The sequence below is a fragment of the Callorhinchus milii genome, unplaced genomic scaffold (genome assembly GCF_018977255.1).
Source record: "Callorhinchus milii isolate IMCB2004 unplaced genomic scaffold, IMCB_Cmil_1.0 Scaffold21, whole genome shotgun sequence".
Taxonomy (NCBI): domain Eukaryota; kingdom Metazoa; phylum Chordata; class Chondrichthyes; order Chimaeriformes; family Callorhinchidae; genus Callorhinchus; species Callorhinchus milii.
Window position 1 is genome coordinate 6,791,762 of NW_024704762.1, and position 18,348 is coordinate 6,810,109.

Here is an 18,348-nt window from a genome sequence, read left to right on the forward strand (position 1 = left end):
TGTGGGCGAAATTCAGCTACAAACAGTTGTGGCTTGAATGATCAATTTTTTTTTAAGGATTATTATCCTCAGAAAAGCGATCCACCAATCGACTAACAACCGGGTTCCTACTTACTGCTAGGTAAACAGAGGCGTGTGGAGTAAGGAAACATTTCTCCCTAATTTACAGTCTTATGGATGTGCAGATACCTCGAGGGAATGTTCCCCATCATGTCAGACTATTTCTATATAGAACCCACAATTACATGACACTGAATACTAATATGATGACATTCCAAAGGCAAACCCGGGACTTTCTTAGAGACACATTGTCCTTTGACTGATCCAGGCATACATATAAACTGTTATAGCAAGAGCGATTATAGATTTTTTTCAAAAAAGTCACATAAAAAAAGTTTAGCACAGCTTCAAAAGAAATTGCAAAACTATATAAAAAAAATCAGAATCAACATAAGCTCCCAACTTCTTTCCTTACATCAGAGATCGACACGAGCGCTGTGAACCTGGGAGTCCAGCAATCATAGGACAGTAGCAGACATACACTTCCACAGTACTGTTTACTGGCGTATTGGTCAACCACCCTGCTAATTTCAAGGAATCCGAGCTCAATAGTTATTAAATAAAATCACAAAGCATAGGAAACAGAAGATAATTACAATAATCCTTGCATTTGATATAGCTAACGCGTTATCACATCTCTTAGAGATGTCCCAAAAGCGTTTCACAGAATATAGTGTAAAGTGAATTGACCTGTATATTTTGTGGGCAAAAAGTGGCAGCCAATTGCGCACAGGAGTCGTGGACCAAATTATTATTTTTTAATGAATTTATTTTTGAAGGGATTATTAACCCTGGAAAAGCGATCCACTAATCAACTAAACGGGTTCCTACTTACTACTAGATTAACAGCTGTGTGGAGCAAGGAAATCCCTCTATCCTCTAAAGGATAGAGGGATTAAGGGATATGAGGATAAGGTGGGCAGATGGAGTTAGGTTAGATCTTATTGAATGGCAGGGCAGGCTCAAGGGGCCGAATGGCCTACTCCTGCTCCTAATTCCTATGTTCGTTTGAAACTTCCCTAACCTTTCGCCCCGTTGGGAATCAAATGCAGGTCCTCTTGCTTGCCGAGCAAGGGCACTAACCACTAAGCTACAGGATGGGGGAAGAGGTAGTGTGCATGAAACCAACAAACTAACCTGATGGGTATTGAATCTTTTTAAAAAAAAGTACTCAAAAGGGGTGCCCTTCATCGTTTAGTTAAATGAAACATAAATATTAAGTAATTTTTTTCACCCACAAAATATACAGTCAATTCACTTTACAGTATATTCTGTGAAGCGCTTTGAGACATCTTGAAGACATGATGTCGCTTAATCAAATGCAAGTATTATTATAAGCTCTAAGATATAATAAAGTTGTCTTCTAGTTTGATCAACACTCAGCCTACACCTAGACTAAGGACAGTGTCTCTACATTTGCCATTCTTTTGGTCGCTATCAGTGTAGCACAAACCAATATTCTCTTGTTTGAGAAAATATTATCGTGGAAGCACAAAATCGGTGACCCACTTGGAACAAACCCAGAAATGTACATCTGAGGGGGTGGGGCGGGGAGAAAAAAAGCAGCTCATGACAATTAGGTCATCGATCTCTCCCATGTTCATGAGAGTGTAGAGTCCGAATGAATCTTGTGCCCTCAAAAGTCATCTCATTAGCAACATCCGCACTCTTAACAGGCTTCAGTCAGGCTGCATTAACTATCTAATTGATCTACTTCAATTGCAACAATTCACAAAAAGTTATGGAGCTCAGGTTACCAAAAGTGACATTACTCGCTGCATAATAAATATGAACTGGATGTATATTGATTGATTCTGCAGGCCTCTGTTGCTTCAGCCAGTGGATGGTTTTTTCAACTGCACTTTCATTTTCATCTGTTGCTCGACCTCTTCGTTAAAATGTTCGACTTCCCTGAAAAGAGACACGAGAAAAGATTGTAAACGCGTTAAGAAATTGCAACTTGCCCACACTGTCTGGCCGCTGTAGATGGATGTATGGAAGGGGTGATCAGTTTGCATAGGATTAAAAAAAACAGTTACTAATGTCTGACACAAGAGATCTGTGTGTTTTGCAGGTTTTTTCTTTTGCTGCACTGTGACTTTAAGTCAGTGTGGACCAACCTTTTGGTTGCTGAGGGCCAGATGCCTTATTAGAGAAATGTCCGGGGGCCACACAAGCAATATTTCTGAGTTTCCCTTCCAGAAATATTACATTTACTGGTTATGGAAGGAGCGGGTGAACCAGATGAAATAAGAGGGAAGGAGACGGTGAAATGGGCTCACGGGCTGTGAGTTGGAGCAACCTGTTCTGAGTGAAGTGGAACATCCGTCAATGTTTGCTAACATTATTCAGTGTGTGATAGGATATTTGTAACAGTGAATTGTGTGTTGCCAGCGGGACATGGAACAACAACTTTTTTGGTACAACAGCACCATTTATACAGCGCCATTCATGTTGGGTAGCGTCCCCGGAGTGCTTGATCACTGTCCAAACTCAGGATTTCTGTTCTTACCTTCCGCTGTGTAGAGGACCTTTCAGGTACTTCTCTTCTGCTTGTTTGATGCTCATCCGATCAACCTCTGCAATTGCATGGATGATGGCCTGTTGCAAAAAGAAAAAAAAGAGATGACACAGAGCCCAAGCTTTTCTTCAATGCAATTTTCTTTTCACCCGCGCAAATTTCGGAAGATTATCGCCACTTCATGGGCATAATAACCCATTCAAAAAAGAAGTGATTTGGGCACTCAATCCACGACCGTATGTGGGATGCTGCCGTGTGCAATTGGCTGCCGCGTTTCGCCCCACAAAATATACAGTCCATTTTACAGTATGTCCCGTGAAGCGCTTTGAGACGTCTCAACCACGTGATGAGACGCTGTATCAAATGCAAAGATTACTATAATTATTGTGCAGAATGCGGGGTGAATTCTTATTCTTACATAGCTTAACGCTGTAAATAAATCCAGTTCTGCATCCACTTTGCTTATCATAAATTTCCTCTTCCATCAGCATTCTCTCCATTTATTTTCTTGTCTACCCCTGTGGTTTCTTTCCTCAGTGTATATAAACCATTACGGGTTCAGTGAAATCTCTTTTTCACAATCGCGAGCAAATCACTCGAGCGCAATTGTTAAAGCACCAGCTCCCCAGCCGTCAAACAGAACCCACCTCTGGCAGCAGAACGTCCAAGATGAACCTCGACTCCTCACAGTCCTCCCGCAGCTGTGTGTTCAGGCTCACTCTGTCACATACGCTTTGCAGGTAAGTCACCACCTTGTCCACCTGCCGGTCGTCCTCCAGGTAAGTGTCTATGTAGCCTGAATTTTGCCTGCGGGATTTGTACTCATCCAACCAGTGGGAATATTGTTGTCCCTTAATGACAGCCTGAAGATGCTTCTCCACGCCTTTGGCCTGGACAATAAAGTGGACCAGTCTCTCATTAGCTCGATCTCTGGCGGCTTTTCTTCGGTCGGGCAGCAGTTTTTTAACTCGCTGCTGCCTGCTTGGGGTTGTTTCGGTCTGAGACTCCAGCTCTGTCTCTTCCTCAATTGAGGTGCAAGGAAACGTCATGGGGTCCTGTGAACTCGTCCTGCGCACAGGAATACCTGCAGAGAAGGAAAACGATTTGAACTTCATTCGAAGACGAACCAATGAACCGCTAGCCCATCCTCGCCACAATTCAGTAACACACCTTAAGGCCAAACATAGGAAGGCAAGAGTTGGGGCGAAGACTATTTAAAAAAATTTAAGATTTTCGACCACCGCCTTTTTTTGGCTTCGGACCTCCATCCTACACATTTTCTCTCAACTTGAAACATTTATGCTCTTTGTTCCTCCAAACTTCCTCTCTTCTCCGCCCCGCCCACTCCACAGTCCCAAACAAACCATCACTCTGTGAGCTGTGCCACCGTCACCTCCACAAAAATAATTATTTGCCAGGGCTACATGGAATTACCTGCTTCTTCAGACTTCCCTTCCTCCTTCCTATATAACCAGAAGGCCTCAAACCTCACCTAGACACTACATCTGCAATTTGTTTGAAGCTTGGGGGCTGTCAAAGGATCCCAAACAGAATTGCATTTTTAAATTTTCATCTTAAAACTAAAAGGATTAACGTTTAATTTTTTTAATACACAAAAACACACACACAGGGGTCGGGAAAGGCAACACTTACTCAGCTCAGCTGCACAATACTCAACAAAGGAGCCGGTGAAGGAGTGGCAGCCTGTCAAAACCAAGCAGATTTCAAAGCAGGTAAGACTTCAAACACAGAAGCTTTACTGAGCAATCCGAAGCCCCTCTATACCCACCAGTGAATTAAAGAAGGGGACTCGCAAATCATTTGCAGCAGCGTGCGGTTTGATGGCCCTCCGAAGTACAGTCACCCAGAGGTGCAGTGGAGCAAACCTTTATTGTCCTCTCCCCTTCCCACCAATGGCCAAGTGCACATTTCAGCAATAAAAAGATTGATGTATAATCCAGTCCAGTGGTGGCCAAGCCATAACCCACAGAACCATCACGAGGCGCCACCACCCCCCAACCTGAACATTCGTACTCGTCTTGGTAAACCCGTTTTTTTTGATTGAATACTTCTTGATTTATGCCATAAAGGATGGCTAACCGCTGATCTAACTGGCTATTGCTCAAAGAGATTCAGTCTAACGATATTTGCAAACAACATTATGCACTTACCCCTCCTGATTCGATAGTCATCAATTAGACCAACACACCAATCGATTGCATTGTTGTAAGTCTTCCGCGCTGCTGTCTGGAACCAGAATAATACTCGAATCTCACATAGAGTGCCTTTCACTGCAGGGGAGGATATCTCAAAGCGCTTCACAGGATTCAGTGCAATTTCTGTAGGCATACGTCATAGCCTCCACACCCCCCACCCCACCGGGAGGCAGAACCGGCTAAACTTACCATTAACTGTTGCCGCTCTTCACAATCAAATGGTTTCAATGTCCTAACAGACACGCAGATGCTGTAGCAATTGAAACAAATGCTGATGTTAAAATCTTCATGCTACAGTGCACCAATAACCCTTTGGTTTTTTTTTTAAAAAAAAGCATTCACAATTTAAGATAACACCTTGCAAAAGGAACCACAAATATTTACTTCCGCCTAATTCACAAGGTAGAAAGGACCTAAAATGACTAAAGAATGGAATGTATATAATTCTGGTATATTGCAAAAAACTCATTGGTCAAAAATTTAGCAAATAGAGCATCACATGCCGAATACAAAAGCACCAATAAGCTGATTTAATGACTTAAAAGCCTCTGGGATGAGGGACATCCTCCCGATGTGAAAGGTGCTACATACAAATGCAATTTGTTGTTGCTGCAATGGAGACTTACCCTCTTCTACTCTTCTCCTTCGCATCCAGTACATTTTCATCTACAAACAATATGCTGGCTTTCTTATACTTGCGCTTCACGCTTCTTACCTGTTGAAGACAGAGAGACGTATTTTAACAAACAATTTTAAAACCAGAGGCCAGCATTTGTAACATTCTTAGTCTGCTGATCAGCCACTCACTGTACAATTGAATCAGAGCCGAAAATATCTAGGGCATTGTCAACATCCAATAATATTTGCTCCATTCCAATGGCCACAGATCGGCACCATAAACAATGAAATGCCAATTAATTTGAATTTTGAGTATAAATTTGGGGTGAGGAGAGAAACAAATGTACACCATTTCTTGGAAATAGAAACAGCAGGGTGGCCTCTTTTACTTTCACCTGAATCACAAGGTTGAAAGAACTTAAAATAACTAAAGAATGGGATGTATATAATACTGATATCATAAAAATACCAAAGTGTAAAAAACACATTTTTTTTAATACAGCCACTCACTCACTTACCACTGCGGGCCAATATGGGTACTTGTTGAATTTACACCAGACCAGCAAGCCTTCTGCGACGACCCAACGTTCTGCAGGAACAAACACAATAATAATGATCCTTGCCTTTGATATAGTGCCTTATCACATCTTTGAGATGCCTCAAAGCGCTTCATCGCTTTGAGACGTCAAGCAAAGCATCGATGCATCGCTCTGGGACAAATTGCTAAAATATCGATACAAAGCTTTCAAAGCCTTTGGTAAAGATAATGAGTCTTAGAAACGTGTTAATTACCCCACCAGGAAATACAAATAAGCCCGTTACTGGGACACTGGCCAATTCATTCCAGAATGAGAAGATTGCTCGGACACCCTGAGGTTACTATTGTGTGGACACGGGGAGAGAGAGAGGGAGGGGAAGACGGACAGGACTTTGTAAGAGCCTAACAGGAGTGAATGCTTACTTTTCTGCTGGAGGATGCTGGGAAGTTCTTCTTCTTCATCCTCCTCCTCTTCCTCTGCCGCTGCTCCATTTTCTTCTTTAGATTCATTTGAAAAAGTGTCTTCTGAAGTGAACTCTATTGATAACAAAGATGATGACTGTGTTCCTGGAGGAAGTCCAGATACTTACAGCGTGTGAAGATATCACAGGTCATTGGGATATTAACCCCCTCCCCCACCCCTCAAAACAACTTTATTACAAAATGATACTGCGTGAAATGACAGAATATGTAACACAGAAGGCCATCGAACCGGTACCCATGCTAGCTTTCCCGTAGAAGCTATGTACCATGATCTTGGCTCTTTTCCAGTGCCCGATGACTGGATATGCAATCCACCGGCTCTGCATTGATGCTACAACACTGATTGTGATCTTGTGATCAGAATCTCCAAAGAATGAAATGCAAATCAAAACACTGCACTTGTTTATAACGGAAGACAGAATGATTAACACACCAATAACCACGGCCCGAGTTTTTTGCTCAACAGGGTAACGGACGTTAGTGCTGGGAAAGTTATCTTCCCTTTGCATTTGATAAGATATACTGTAATGGGGAACCCTTAAAAAGGTGAATGAAAGTCTTGCCAATGGAAACCTTACCCAAGTTGTCCCAAGGCTGCCTCAGAGGCATTGCAGGCTTTGTGACGGGTGATGTCAGTAACTCCAAGCCTCTCTCCTCCTCACCAGTGCCTGACAGTGGCAAATCTTGCTGCTTGTTATCATTGTAAGGGAAGTAGGGGAGAGAACTACCTGAACTCGAAGTTTGGTTATGTACATTAGGGGGGTCCATTGGTCCATTTTCAGGCAATTCAATCGCCAAATCCGTAAACTGCTGCTGGGTCCTCTCATTTTGCAGAGGTTCCAGTGGATTGTCTAGCTTGGCAGCGGCAGTACTGGTGGTAAGACACTCGACGTGCTCTGGGCTCTTTTTCAGTTTTTTCCTGCCTCGCCGTTCACTTTGGCCCAAGAGACGTTTTGTTTCTGTCTGATTGCTGTCGGCCTCGTTCAGAGTCTGTGAAAGGCCAAAGGAGCGAAAGGTAGAGGCAGTCCTTCGTTTTGGAGTTGATTCTAAATTATCGGCAAAGTCTAACTGCTGCTGGTTACAGTCAGCTCGGGCAGAGCAATCGGTGCTGGCAGACTTGTTAGCAACCTTATACTTACACCTATCACGTTTAGACTTTTGATTTTGATCTTTCTCTGCTGTTTGCCTAACAGAATTACGCCCTTTGACTGAAGATTTTCGCCCAACCCATGGCGTCCTCATTTCTTTATCCTTACACTTTGGATTGTCAGCAGCCAACTGCCTCGACCTCAAGCTTGGATAAGGCGAGGAAGTATCCGTCTGGGAGAAACTCGGATTGTTATTCTGCGTTACCTGGCTACTTTTCCGTAAACCACCCTCCTCCTTTTTTAGGTACGCTTTTGGTTCCTTCACAGTCCTGGACAAGCCTCGTGAATCAGTGCTTTTCCGTCGTCTCGGTTCAGGAGTTCTTTTGCTACAAGGTGCTTGTGAGCGGCATTGTCTTCTTGCTCGCCCCTGTGGCGATTGCCTCCCATTCTCTCTGGGTACGCTGATCCCATTTGTGTTGGGGGCCCCACCGGAGCCTTGGCTTTCTAAAAGGTCTATTGCGATCCGAAGTGCCTTCCTGTAAGTCAGCTCCTCCAGAGCTTCCTCGTGAGTAGATTCTATGTTATGTTCTGATATTCCAGTGGAAAAGAAAGCAAAGCAGGTCACCAAAATCAGAAGGCACCATTAAATTGAACAGAGGCACATTTTGAACAAAATAATCCTTGCATCCGATGTAGGACCTAATCACCGTAAAATGTAATGACTGCACTCATAGGTGAATGTGCCAGCCAGTTTGCCCACAATCAACCTCATCTGGTTATTGAGGCAGATTTCAATGGTGTTTTGTTTAGTGCATTTACAAATTGTGTCTTTCAGTTGGGTTGGGAAAATGGGATAAAGTGTGTAAGTGTGTTCTGAATTGACTCTGAACAAGCAAAGCTAAGATAAAAGGAAATATAAAAGATATCTGCAAAATATGGGTAGGTAATAAGTAGCATATTTAGGAACAGTTTCTGTATTTCAGACTACTCAACCAATTACTGCTACGTATCAAATATTAATCCAAATCAATCAATTTGCTCTGAATGTTAGCTAAATGTGTGTGTATAAGAGTAGGGAATTTGTAAATATGGCACTTACGCAATCCCTTGCTGATTTGTTCTGCTTGTTTCTTCTCAAATGGTTTTGTGTCTGTGTGCTTAATTCGCAGTCTGAAATGGCAATGCAATAAAAAGTTATATTGAGCAGCTGCATCCAGTAACTAGGCGCTGTCTGTAGTGAAATGAAAATACCAAGGGGGTAAGTCACTAGAAAATTGTCCTCTTCGTTTTCAACAAACTGGTATAGCTCATCACAGAATCACATCAGTTAAAATGTAAACTCTGGTGATCCTCCTCAAAAAAGCTGTCCATTAAGAGGGAGTTTTCTGTTCGGCACAATTGTCCCTTTAAGAGTTGCATCATTTCAAAATGGTCCCCAATGATTCACTAGAATAATAGCTGGGACAAAAGGTCTTAGTTCTGAGGAACAAGATTAAGGGGCAAATTATGTAGACATTTACACCCTACACCCCATTGAAATATGTAGTTATAAACTCAATAGGCATATGAGTTTATGTTCCCAAGCTGTAGAAAACAGCTTAGAAAACGGTATTTATCAATTTGAATTCTTGATAGAAGTTCAAGGGAGCAATTCCATTGATTTAAATCAAACAAGATTTAAATCTCTTTCAATCTCTTGCAATAGACATTGCAAGAAGACATTTTAGTTTGCACTCCAAGATACTCACTTTTTTTTCAAGCAGATTAGCTGGACATCGACACTATCTGGATTGGTTTCTGATGCAATTTTGGGAGAAATGCCAGACTTAATCACAACCTTAATTTAAAACAAAAAGAATAAGTTGATAATTGTTTACTACATTTAACGAACAAACAGAATCCAGATTTTTTTTTGCTTGCAAGTGGATACCTAATGACTAACATGTGCTAGTTTATATATGAGCTAGACCAACAGGACAAAAATCTCTGCATTTGGCACAGCTTCCAAAATACGCGCAATAGAAGGCATTCGGGATTTAACAACAACAACTTGGATTTCATGCTGGATGGCGTCTCAGAGCGCTTCACAGTAATGGATCCCGGGGCCAAGCCAGGGGGAGGGGGAGGAAGGTGACTAAAGGTGAGGTCGAAAAGAAAGATCTTCAGCAGAGACCTGAAAATAGGAAGAGAGGGAGTGAGGCGAAGGGAGTGAGTTCCAGAGCCTCGGAGTGTAGTGGCTGAAGGCACGGCCGCCGAGGGTGGAGCAGAGGACTCGGGGGACAAGGAGGAGGCCAGACCCGGAGGAACGAAGGCAACGGGCACTGTTTTGAGGAAAGAGGTCAGAGAGGTAGGGGGGTGCAGAGGAGTGGAGGGATTTGAAGACAAGGGTGAGGATGGCAAGGACTGGGGTGATCAGGGAGCGGAGTTTAGTGCGGGTGAGAATACAGGCGGCAGAGTTTTGAATAATCTGGATTTTGTGGATGGTAGTGGAGGGGAGGCTGGCGAGGAGGGAGTTAGAATAGTCCAGCCGAGGATGGGAAAAAGGGGTTACAAAACCTTGAGTGAGCAGCGGGAGAGTACAGATCATGGCTGTGGGAGAGGAGCTACCTGTCTAAGCTAAGAACTACAAGCAACAACGAATAGTCACTCTAGGTCTCCCAGGGTAAGAATTTTGATTGAGCCCTGAATCATCTTCTGCAATTTTATGTTATTAAACCTATAACTATTATAACCATCATTTTGGTTTTGGTTCCCAATAAATAATATCCAGTTTAGAGTATTTTGTCTCTGTTCAAGTAGCTTACTTCAGGGTGAACAATTGGAACGGGTTGAGGACTAAATACCCTCGACACAAAACCCTACATCTTTAATCTCACTGAAAATAAAAGATCACATCAGTTGTATTTTTTTGCCTAGCAACTTCACTTCAACCAGGAATGACTTGCCCAGCAGTACACAATGCATAGTTTCAGGTTAATCCAAACCTGAATTTCAAGGTTATATAATTTCCCAGGAAGCGCTCATTCCTCAAATCCATGTTTAAAGTTTTATTAGCTTTAACACTTTCCAGCAAGGAATCACTGAACAAGAAATCAAGCTGACTTTCTTCTCCCTCTCTCTTCTTTCTTCTTTTTAAACTAGGAACTCTAAAGCCCGACTGATACCGCCTGCTGCTTCAGTTGTTATCAGCTAACCCAGCACAGATCAAGAATGAAATCTGAAACTTTGTGGTCTATCTCAGTCCTGGATTTGGTGGTGACTTTACCCACTGAACCATAGGAGAAGGAGATGGGTTTTACACATATACAGTCCTGAATCATGCTTAAGTATAATGAACACCACAAATTCAAAGCACATGCACAGAATGCAGCTGGCAGTTATTTTCATATAACGGTAACAAACAAAACCAGAACAACATAGAACAGAGAACGTGGGAGGGATAAACAGTTGAAGAAAAAATAAACGGCGTACTTTCGCAGGCCAGAGACGTCCCTGCCATTTGCAGAAGATGTAGTTGTTCAAGGCCATCACTCCTTACAGTTCGCTAGATCAGGCAGCAAGCGGGTTCAGGTCTGGTTCCTGCACTTGGAACGTTTAGTAAGATCGTGCCTTACTGCAATCCAACAAGCAATACAAAAGAAACTTTCAATAGCAAGTATAACTCCAAAGGTTAAACACATGACTGTTTAATTAGGTTTCACTTTTTATTTCAGTATCTAAAACCTGATTCTCTTCAATGAGAGAGAATAGCTACCAGTACTTAACAATATAGATACCTGGGAACCTGAAAGCATAAAGCTGGTCTTTCTGCAAATAACATTTTCTTTGATAAGAATACATGCAAAATTTGGCTGCCACATTACTATACTTTATAGTATTGCTTTCCTTTTTTCCACTGATATGTAAATTACTCCCCTCACTCATTCAAACTATTCTTAGGCACCTCAGTACAGAAAGTCCGGAGCCTGGACCAGAGATGCAACTTTCTTGAATAGGCACCAGAACTTGGAGGAAGTCCACGCACTTGTTGCAAATAATCACAGATGGTTGATTTGTTTTACAGAATGAATCTGCGGGTGGGGGCAGGGGGATTCTTGGTAGAAACCACAATCAGAAACAAGATTTTTTTAAAAAAACACAACACAGCTGCAACAGTTGTTTGCTTGAGGCATTTCCTACAAGTTCTGTAATTCTTAAAATAAAGTTCTTCAGGCCCGATTGACATCAGCCGCAGACTTTAATATGGAGCTCACTCATCTATATAAACTCAGCTCCCTAACCCTAGAAATTAAAGCACCTATTTCACAACACTCTGCACGAGCCTATTGTAAACGTACAGCAACGTGTGTTCTGGTAGCATTTACATTTGCCCAAATGCATGCCAGCAAGCCTTTACCCTTTTGGAAAGTAATCTTATAAATAGCTGCATTGCAGTGATGGCATAATTATCTAGTTACCAACTCAAAAGTCATAAAAAAAAGAAGAAAAATAATGGGACTTTTTTCATTTGCCATCTTCCTTCAATGGCTCTTGGAAGATTTTATTTTCCACAGCTGAAAGAAACCAAATAAACAAACAGAACTTTTCCAAGAGAGACTGACGTACACAATCAAATGCAACACAGAGGAAGAAAAAAATACCATGGACAGTTATAAATATTCTATATAACATTTATTTTAAATAAATTAAAACCACTGTTGAACAGTGGTTTTCAAATAGCTTTGAGCTGTAATCATAATAATCCTTGCATTTGATATGGTGCCTTATCACGTCATTCAGACGTCTCAGAGCACAGAATATATTGTAAAGTGACTGTGTATTTTGTGGGCAAAATTTTTTGTATTTTGGTTGCTGCCAAACATCCCTTGGCCTCAAGGGAACAGCAATTCTCGCGAGGTTCAATGAGTGGTGCAAAATGAAGGTGGGTGGCAGGAAAGTCAACAATGAATCAGAACAGCTCTGCTAACAATACTGCACTGTCCGAGATCAGCGAGCCATAAAGTATGGTGCCTTGGGGTTGCAACTTGCCTTATTATTAACATTATTATTATTATGATGGAGTCCTGTGTCTCAGTGGAGCATTCTCTTCGTAAGCGAGTGACGTGGGCTCGAGAGACGTGGGTGAAAATTTGGGTAAATTTCCTTACTTCACACTGTTTACCGAGCAGTAAATAGGAACCCGGTTGTTAGTCGATTGGCAGATCGCTTTTCCGGGGGTTGGTAATTCCCTCAATAATAATAATAATAATAATAAATTGGTCACTTCAATTCCACGCCTGTTTGTGGGACACCGCTGTGCGCAACCGGCTGCCGCGCAAAATACGCGGTCGCCACACTTGACCGTATACTCGCTGAAGAGCTTTTAGGCGCCTCGAAGACGCGATAAGGCGCTGCGTCAAACACAAGGAATACTTGTGATTATATTATTATTATTGTTATTATTATCATCCACCCGACTACTGAGGCAAGGCTCGGGAGTGACACCCCCACCCCACTCTCTCCCGCCCGGGGGCACCAATGTGTGAGCCGAGAGTGGGTGAGTGGGTGGGTGAGGAATGACCCTGGTAGCTGAGCCAGGCTCCTGGGGTGGTGATGGTGGATTGTAGGGGGGGGGGGGCTGAAGTCTGAAGACCACCACCACACCCCACACCCCCCACCGGATGCAGAGTGGCTGGTCAAAAGTGGCTGTGAGTTTGCGTTGGCTTCATCCATCCCTCTCTCTCCCACCCCTTCCTCTCCCCCCCCCCCACACAACCCCCTCCTCTCCCACCCCCCCATACACACCCCCCTCCTCTCGCCCCCCTCCGCTCACCCCCCCACATCCCCCCTTCCTCTCCCACCCCCCCACACACACCCCCCCCTCCTCTCGCCCCCCCACATCCCCCCCTCCTCTCCCACCCCCCCACACACACCCCCCCCTCCTCTCGCCCCCCCACACCCCCCCCTCCTCTCGCCCCCCCTGCCCCCCCCTCCTCTCCCACCCCCCCTCCTCTCCCACCCCCCCACACACACCCCCCCTCCTCTCGCCCCCCACACCCCCCCCTCCTCTCGCCCCCCCTCCTCTCGCCTCCCCCCTCCCTTGACTTCATTACACCTCACGGTGAGGCGGGCGAACCCCGACGGCGGTGAGGAAGCGCGTGGCCGACCGGCAGCACTTACCACCCGCACAGGCCTCGCCGCGCCCGTCCCCTCCCGTCCCCTCCCGGCTCTCTCTCTCTCGTCGTTCGAGGCCGCGACTGAGACGTGACGGGCTCGGAGCTCGGAGGCGGCGCTGGCCCTGCCCACCGAGGGGGCGAGAAGAAGATCAACAACAAGGCCGCGGCGTCGTCCCCTCGAGACTTGCCGCCTCCCTCCCTCCCTCACCGGGGCCGCCTGTGTCTGTTGTGGTTCAAACCGCTGCTCGAGTTCCGAACAACGGCGGCGGGAGGCGGTAAGGACCGGGGAGGATCACGGGCTCCGGGGTTACGCCCGCGCTCAAGTCTCTCTCTCTCTCTCGCTCCCCCGGTTCCTCTCGCTTCCCCCCCTGGCGGGTCGGCCCTCGGCTCGGCCTGAACGTCACGGCCCGGGCCCTCCGCTCCCCGCCCCCCCCCCCCCTTCGCGCGCAGCCGCAGTCGCCGTCGCCGCCGCCGGTGGCCTCCGATTGGCTCGCGCCAACCGGCGTCCGCTTCGTCACCCCCCCCTCCCCGCGCGTCCCGCCGGGCATGCCGGGAACTGTAGTCTTCCTCGCCACAAGGCCGGCCTGCAAGTCCCGGCATGCAGTGCGGGCAGTGTGTTTGGTGTCAACTTTGGTTTGTGTGTGTGTGTGTGTTTTGGGTTTTTTTTGTTTTATTTTTTATATGTTTTTGTGTGTTTTGGGTTTTTTTTTGTTTGTTTTTGTGTATGTTTTTGGGTGTTTTTTGTATGTTTTTGTGTGTTTTGGGTTTTTTTTGTTTGTTTTTTGAATGTTTTTGGGTGTTTTTTCTGTTTTTGGGTGTTTTTTGTATGTTTTGTGGGTGTTTTTTGTATGTTTTTGTGTGTTTTGGGTTTTTTTTGTTTGTTTTTTCTATGTTTTTGGGTGTTTTTTTGTATGTTTTGGGGCTTTTTTTGGTATGTTTTTGGGTGTTTTTGTGTATGTTTTGTTTTTTCTTGTATGTTTTTTTGATATGTTTTGGGGTGTGTTTTTGTATATTTTTGTGTGTTTTTGTATGTTTTGTTTTTTTTTGTATGTTTTTGGTTTTTTTTGTATGTTTTGGGTGTCTTTGTGTATGTTGGTTTTTTTGTATGTTTTTTGATATGTTTTTGGGTGTGTTTTTGTATATTTTTGTGTATGTTTTTGGGGTGTTTTTGTTTGGTTTTTTTGTATGTTTTTTTGGTGTTTTTGGGGGTGAAACTTCATTCGAAGTACAGAACATATTTAACAATGTCGGTGCGGTAAATGCAATCTACTATTATTTTTAACTAAATTAATTTTAATTTCATCCTCAAAATATACAGTCAATTCATTTTACAATATATTCTGTGAAGCGCTTGGAGACGTCTCGAAGACGTGATCAGGCACTCGTATCAAGTGCAAGGATTAGTATTATTATTATAATTATTATTATCACTCGTTGCATTGTAGGCTGAGAAAATAGGATCAGAAGAGAGGAATCGGACTGAGTGAAAGTAACTCCAGAACCAAGATCAGGAAAAATGTCTTAACTGAAAGGTATAACTGTTATGTGTCGTTCACATACACTTCAAAGCAATGGCTTTCTCTGTACATTGCTCGCCAAGGTAACTATTGTGTAATGCAGATCAGTGATGGTGATTACGTTCCTCTGGCCTTTGCAATAAATGACAAGCGGTTCAAGTCTTCACTAATGGTATTTTGTAGTTTTTATTTGTAAGACATAAGATCAACAGCTATCACTGTATTGCTGCAGTTCGAGATCACAAACGTGCCCCCCCCTAATTTGTGACACCGTACCCCCTCCTCAATCTCTCTCTGGGGGAAGGGGGGGGGGGGGTGGGCTGTGATTTCTGAAATGAACCAGCGCAGATCACTATCCCTGTGGATTAAAATAAACATCTCCCCCCGCCCCCCCTCCCCCACTTCAAAAAAAGGTCAAATCAGTAAATATAATACATGACACGAAATCTAAGAACAGCGATAGCTGAAGCACATTCAATATCACGCAACTGTGACTCGTTGTAAAACTTTCAACCAGCCTCAAGCTACAGTTACCAGTGCTCCTGCAAATGTAAAAGTAAAATTTTATGGTCAAAAAATACTGCTTACTAGTTTAAACAGTGTTTTAAGTCTAAGATGCGACTGGCTGCACAGTGCCTTAGAGAGGACTTTTGAGTAAAAAGTTTCTTTGTACAGAGCAAATATTTTATCCGCGGCACAAAGCACTATAAAATCGTATGTAACAGACTGGTCTAAATATTCCTCACATACAGAAGCAATGAACTGTGCGTTTGGGTCATTCTCAGTTAAAAAGCCATTCGATGAAACTAAGCAACTGTCATGTGGAAATTCAAGATTGCTTTCAGTTATTTTCTAAACATGCATTTGGATAGCATAATTGTAAGGTAAAGAATAATTCAAAAGCACTCATCAAATATAGCGGTGGATGGATATCAAGCAGGGAAATAGAATCAACGAAAAGACTCTTGAAGAAATGTGTCTCTAGGAGGTTTTTAAAGGTAGACAGAGAGGTGTAGGTGTGAAGTGCTTTTGGAAGAGTTCAGAGTCCGAATGCTCAGCTATTCTGCAGGTGGATAAATAAATTGGGGAGCAAGCAATAGATCGGGATCAGAAAAACTAAGGGTATGGGGTGGTACAGTAATGGAGCTCAGACAAAACAGTACACTGGAAGAGAATAAAGCGATCAAGAGATGTTAAAGGTAAAGGCAGGGACTTTGAGCCCTGGAACTATAGAAACGTAGAAATCTACAGCACAAAAATGAGGCAATTCAGTCCATTGAGCTTTACCTGGCTCTTGGAAAAAACTTCGTTTTAGTCCCATTTTCCAGCCTTTTCCTCCTCGTATCCTGGTTGCAGTCAAAATGTACAGTTGCCCTTTAAGTCAATCAGTGTTTGGAATTTGAAAAGAGAATCTTAGTTTTGAGTTTGGTACAAGTGACACACTAAAAAAAGAAAGACCTACGTGAGACAATTTCCATTTTGACTTTAAAGTTTCCCTTGCGACAATTGGTAGAACTGAAAATGATTTGCTAGGAAACATGTCACTAAAGCAGCTCAGTTGGTTTTGCTACTCTGGTTGAGAATAAATCAATCAATCAACCGTTCGGGTAATTATCTGAAGGCTCGATTTGTAAAACACCCAACTTGACAAAGATGCTATTAACAGTTTCCACCGAGCTCAGAAGAGAGTTTGGCTTTTTTTTTCTCTAATTATTTACATGAATTTATCTGTTTTTGCATAAAAAGGCATAGGGTGGTCTTTAATAAGTCGCCACCTAATGCTAGACCTTCTGATGGAGTTAACTATACACTTACTGCTTCCTTACTGTATACCTTCTTCCCCGTTTGTGCAAGACCGGAGGACACTGCTGTGCGCAATTGGCTGCCGCTTTTCGCCCACAAAATATACAGTCAATTCACTTTACAGTTGATTCTGTGAAGCGCTTTGAGACGTCTCGAAGACGTGATAAGGCGCTGTATCGAATGCAAGGATTATTATTATTATTACATTGTTATTATGGTTCCAAGATGCTACCAATGAGTCAAGAGTGCTATTATCAATTCAAGTTGTTGGTGATTGTGCTTTCAAGCAGCAGAACAGAAGAAGATAGTATTTGTATGGAACCTTCTCAAGTGGCATTGTGAGCAATAACTGATTCCACGACATCAATTTCACACAAAGTAATCGCCTCCGCCCAGCAGTGCAATCAATACATAAAGTGTTCTGCAGTGAGGACAGAGACACACAGAACTACACAGCTTTTGCCCTGCATAATATTTCGGACGAACGAGCAACTCACAAGGATACAATTCTCTTCTGCAGTTCCCAATCCTTCAACGAGATTCACCGCCCGTGGTTTTGAGGCTGTTTGGGACGTCACCCCAACGTGAAAGGTGCTATATAAATGCAATTTGTTGTTGTTGTTGAGGCTGTACAGTTGTTTGACCCACACCCCACCACATTACGTGGAGAAGGGTCTTATTTAGTGACGCAAGTCCTTGGAAACTTGTAGTGGCTGACATTTCCTTTGCACCAGCTATGTTTTTAAGGCAAAGTTTTGGGGTACAAATTTCAATGGGTTTTGTCTGCATGGAATGGTTTGTCAACCACATGTGCGCTTAACCTCTGGATCCAGGTGTTACCCATTCTCTGATAGACAGGCAATTCCCACGCTCAACTCTGCATCCACTCCACTCCTCTCCCTGGACATTAGTTATGGAAATTAAATGTTGAAACCTGGCAAGGGCTGATTTCTATTCAACGCTAACTGCACTTTCTGAGTTATGCGTGGAGCCGCAAATGGGTTACACAGCAAAATGGTATCGCAGGGACCTTGATAAGGTATTGCCGTATCAGACCAGACCGTAAACGTGGTAATTAAAGTTCATTTGGTGCAGAGAGAGATACATCAGCGGGTGTCAGAGAAACTTAACATTACAGTCTTACATTGAACGCAGGCCAGGTCAATGCAGGCAGATTTTTGCCTCTTCCTGAAGCTGCTGTTTTAAGCAGTTGTTACTGCTAGTTACTTTACAATCAGAACTTCCTGTCTGGGGTCTGAATGAACAAGATATCTGGGCTAGTTTCCCTCTTCTCCCTTGCTCAGCAGATGCAACTTGTTGAATTGGTATCAGGGTTTGGCTACACGGAT

The 18,348-nt window shown here is 43.5% G+C and overlaps 1 protein-coding gene across 1 annotated transcript; it reads right to left on the minus strand.

Moving 5' to 3' along the window:
• Positions 1-1,362: 1,362 nt before the first annotated feature.
• On the minus strand, positions 1,363-13,745 carry pwwp3a (PWWP domain containing 3A, DNA repair factor). The gene is made up of 14 exons (XM_007898736.2): positions 13,684-13,745; positions 10,996-11,137; positions 9,273-9,361; positions 8,624-8,694; positions 7,015-8,112; positions 6,377-6,490; positions 5,934-6,004; positions 5,424-5,512; positions 4,987-5,047; positions 4,753-4,828; positions 4,235-4,285; positions 3,229-3,665; positions 2,573-2,661; positions 1,363-1,971 (listed from the first exon to the last, which is right to left on the minus strand). The coding sequence occupies exons 2-14, from the start codon at positions 11,050-11,052 to the stop codon at positions 1,893-1,895; spliced, it is 2,382 nt and encodes a 793-aa protein (XP_007896927.1). The 5' UTR covers positions 11,053-11,137; positions 13,684-13,745; the 3' UTR covers positions 1,363-1,892.
• Between the last annotated feature and the right edge of the window lie 4,603 nt (positions 13,746-18,348).

Excerpts from the sequence above, each read along its gene's own strand:
- pwwp3a (XM_007898736.2), bottom strand. The coding sequence starts at position 11,052 with ATGGCCTTGAACAACTACATCTTCTGCAAATGGCAGGGACGTCTCTGG. Across the intron at positions 8,695-9,272 it reads CTAATCTGCTTGAAAAAAAA|ACTGCGAATTAAGCACACAG; the intron begins GTGAGTATCTTG and ends TTGCCATTTCAG. Across the intron at positions 2,662-3,228 it reads TGGACGTTCTGCTGCCAGAG|GCCATCATCCATGCAATTGC; the intron begins GTGGGTTCTGTT and ends TTTTTGCAACAG.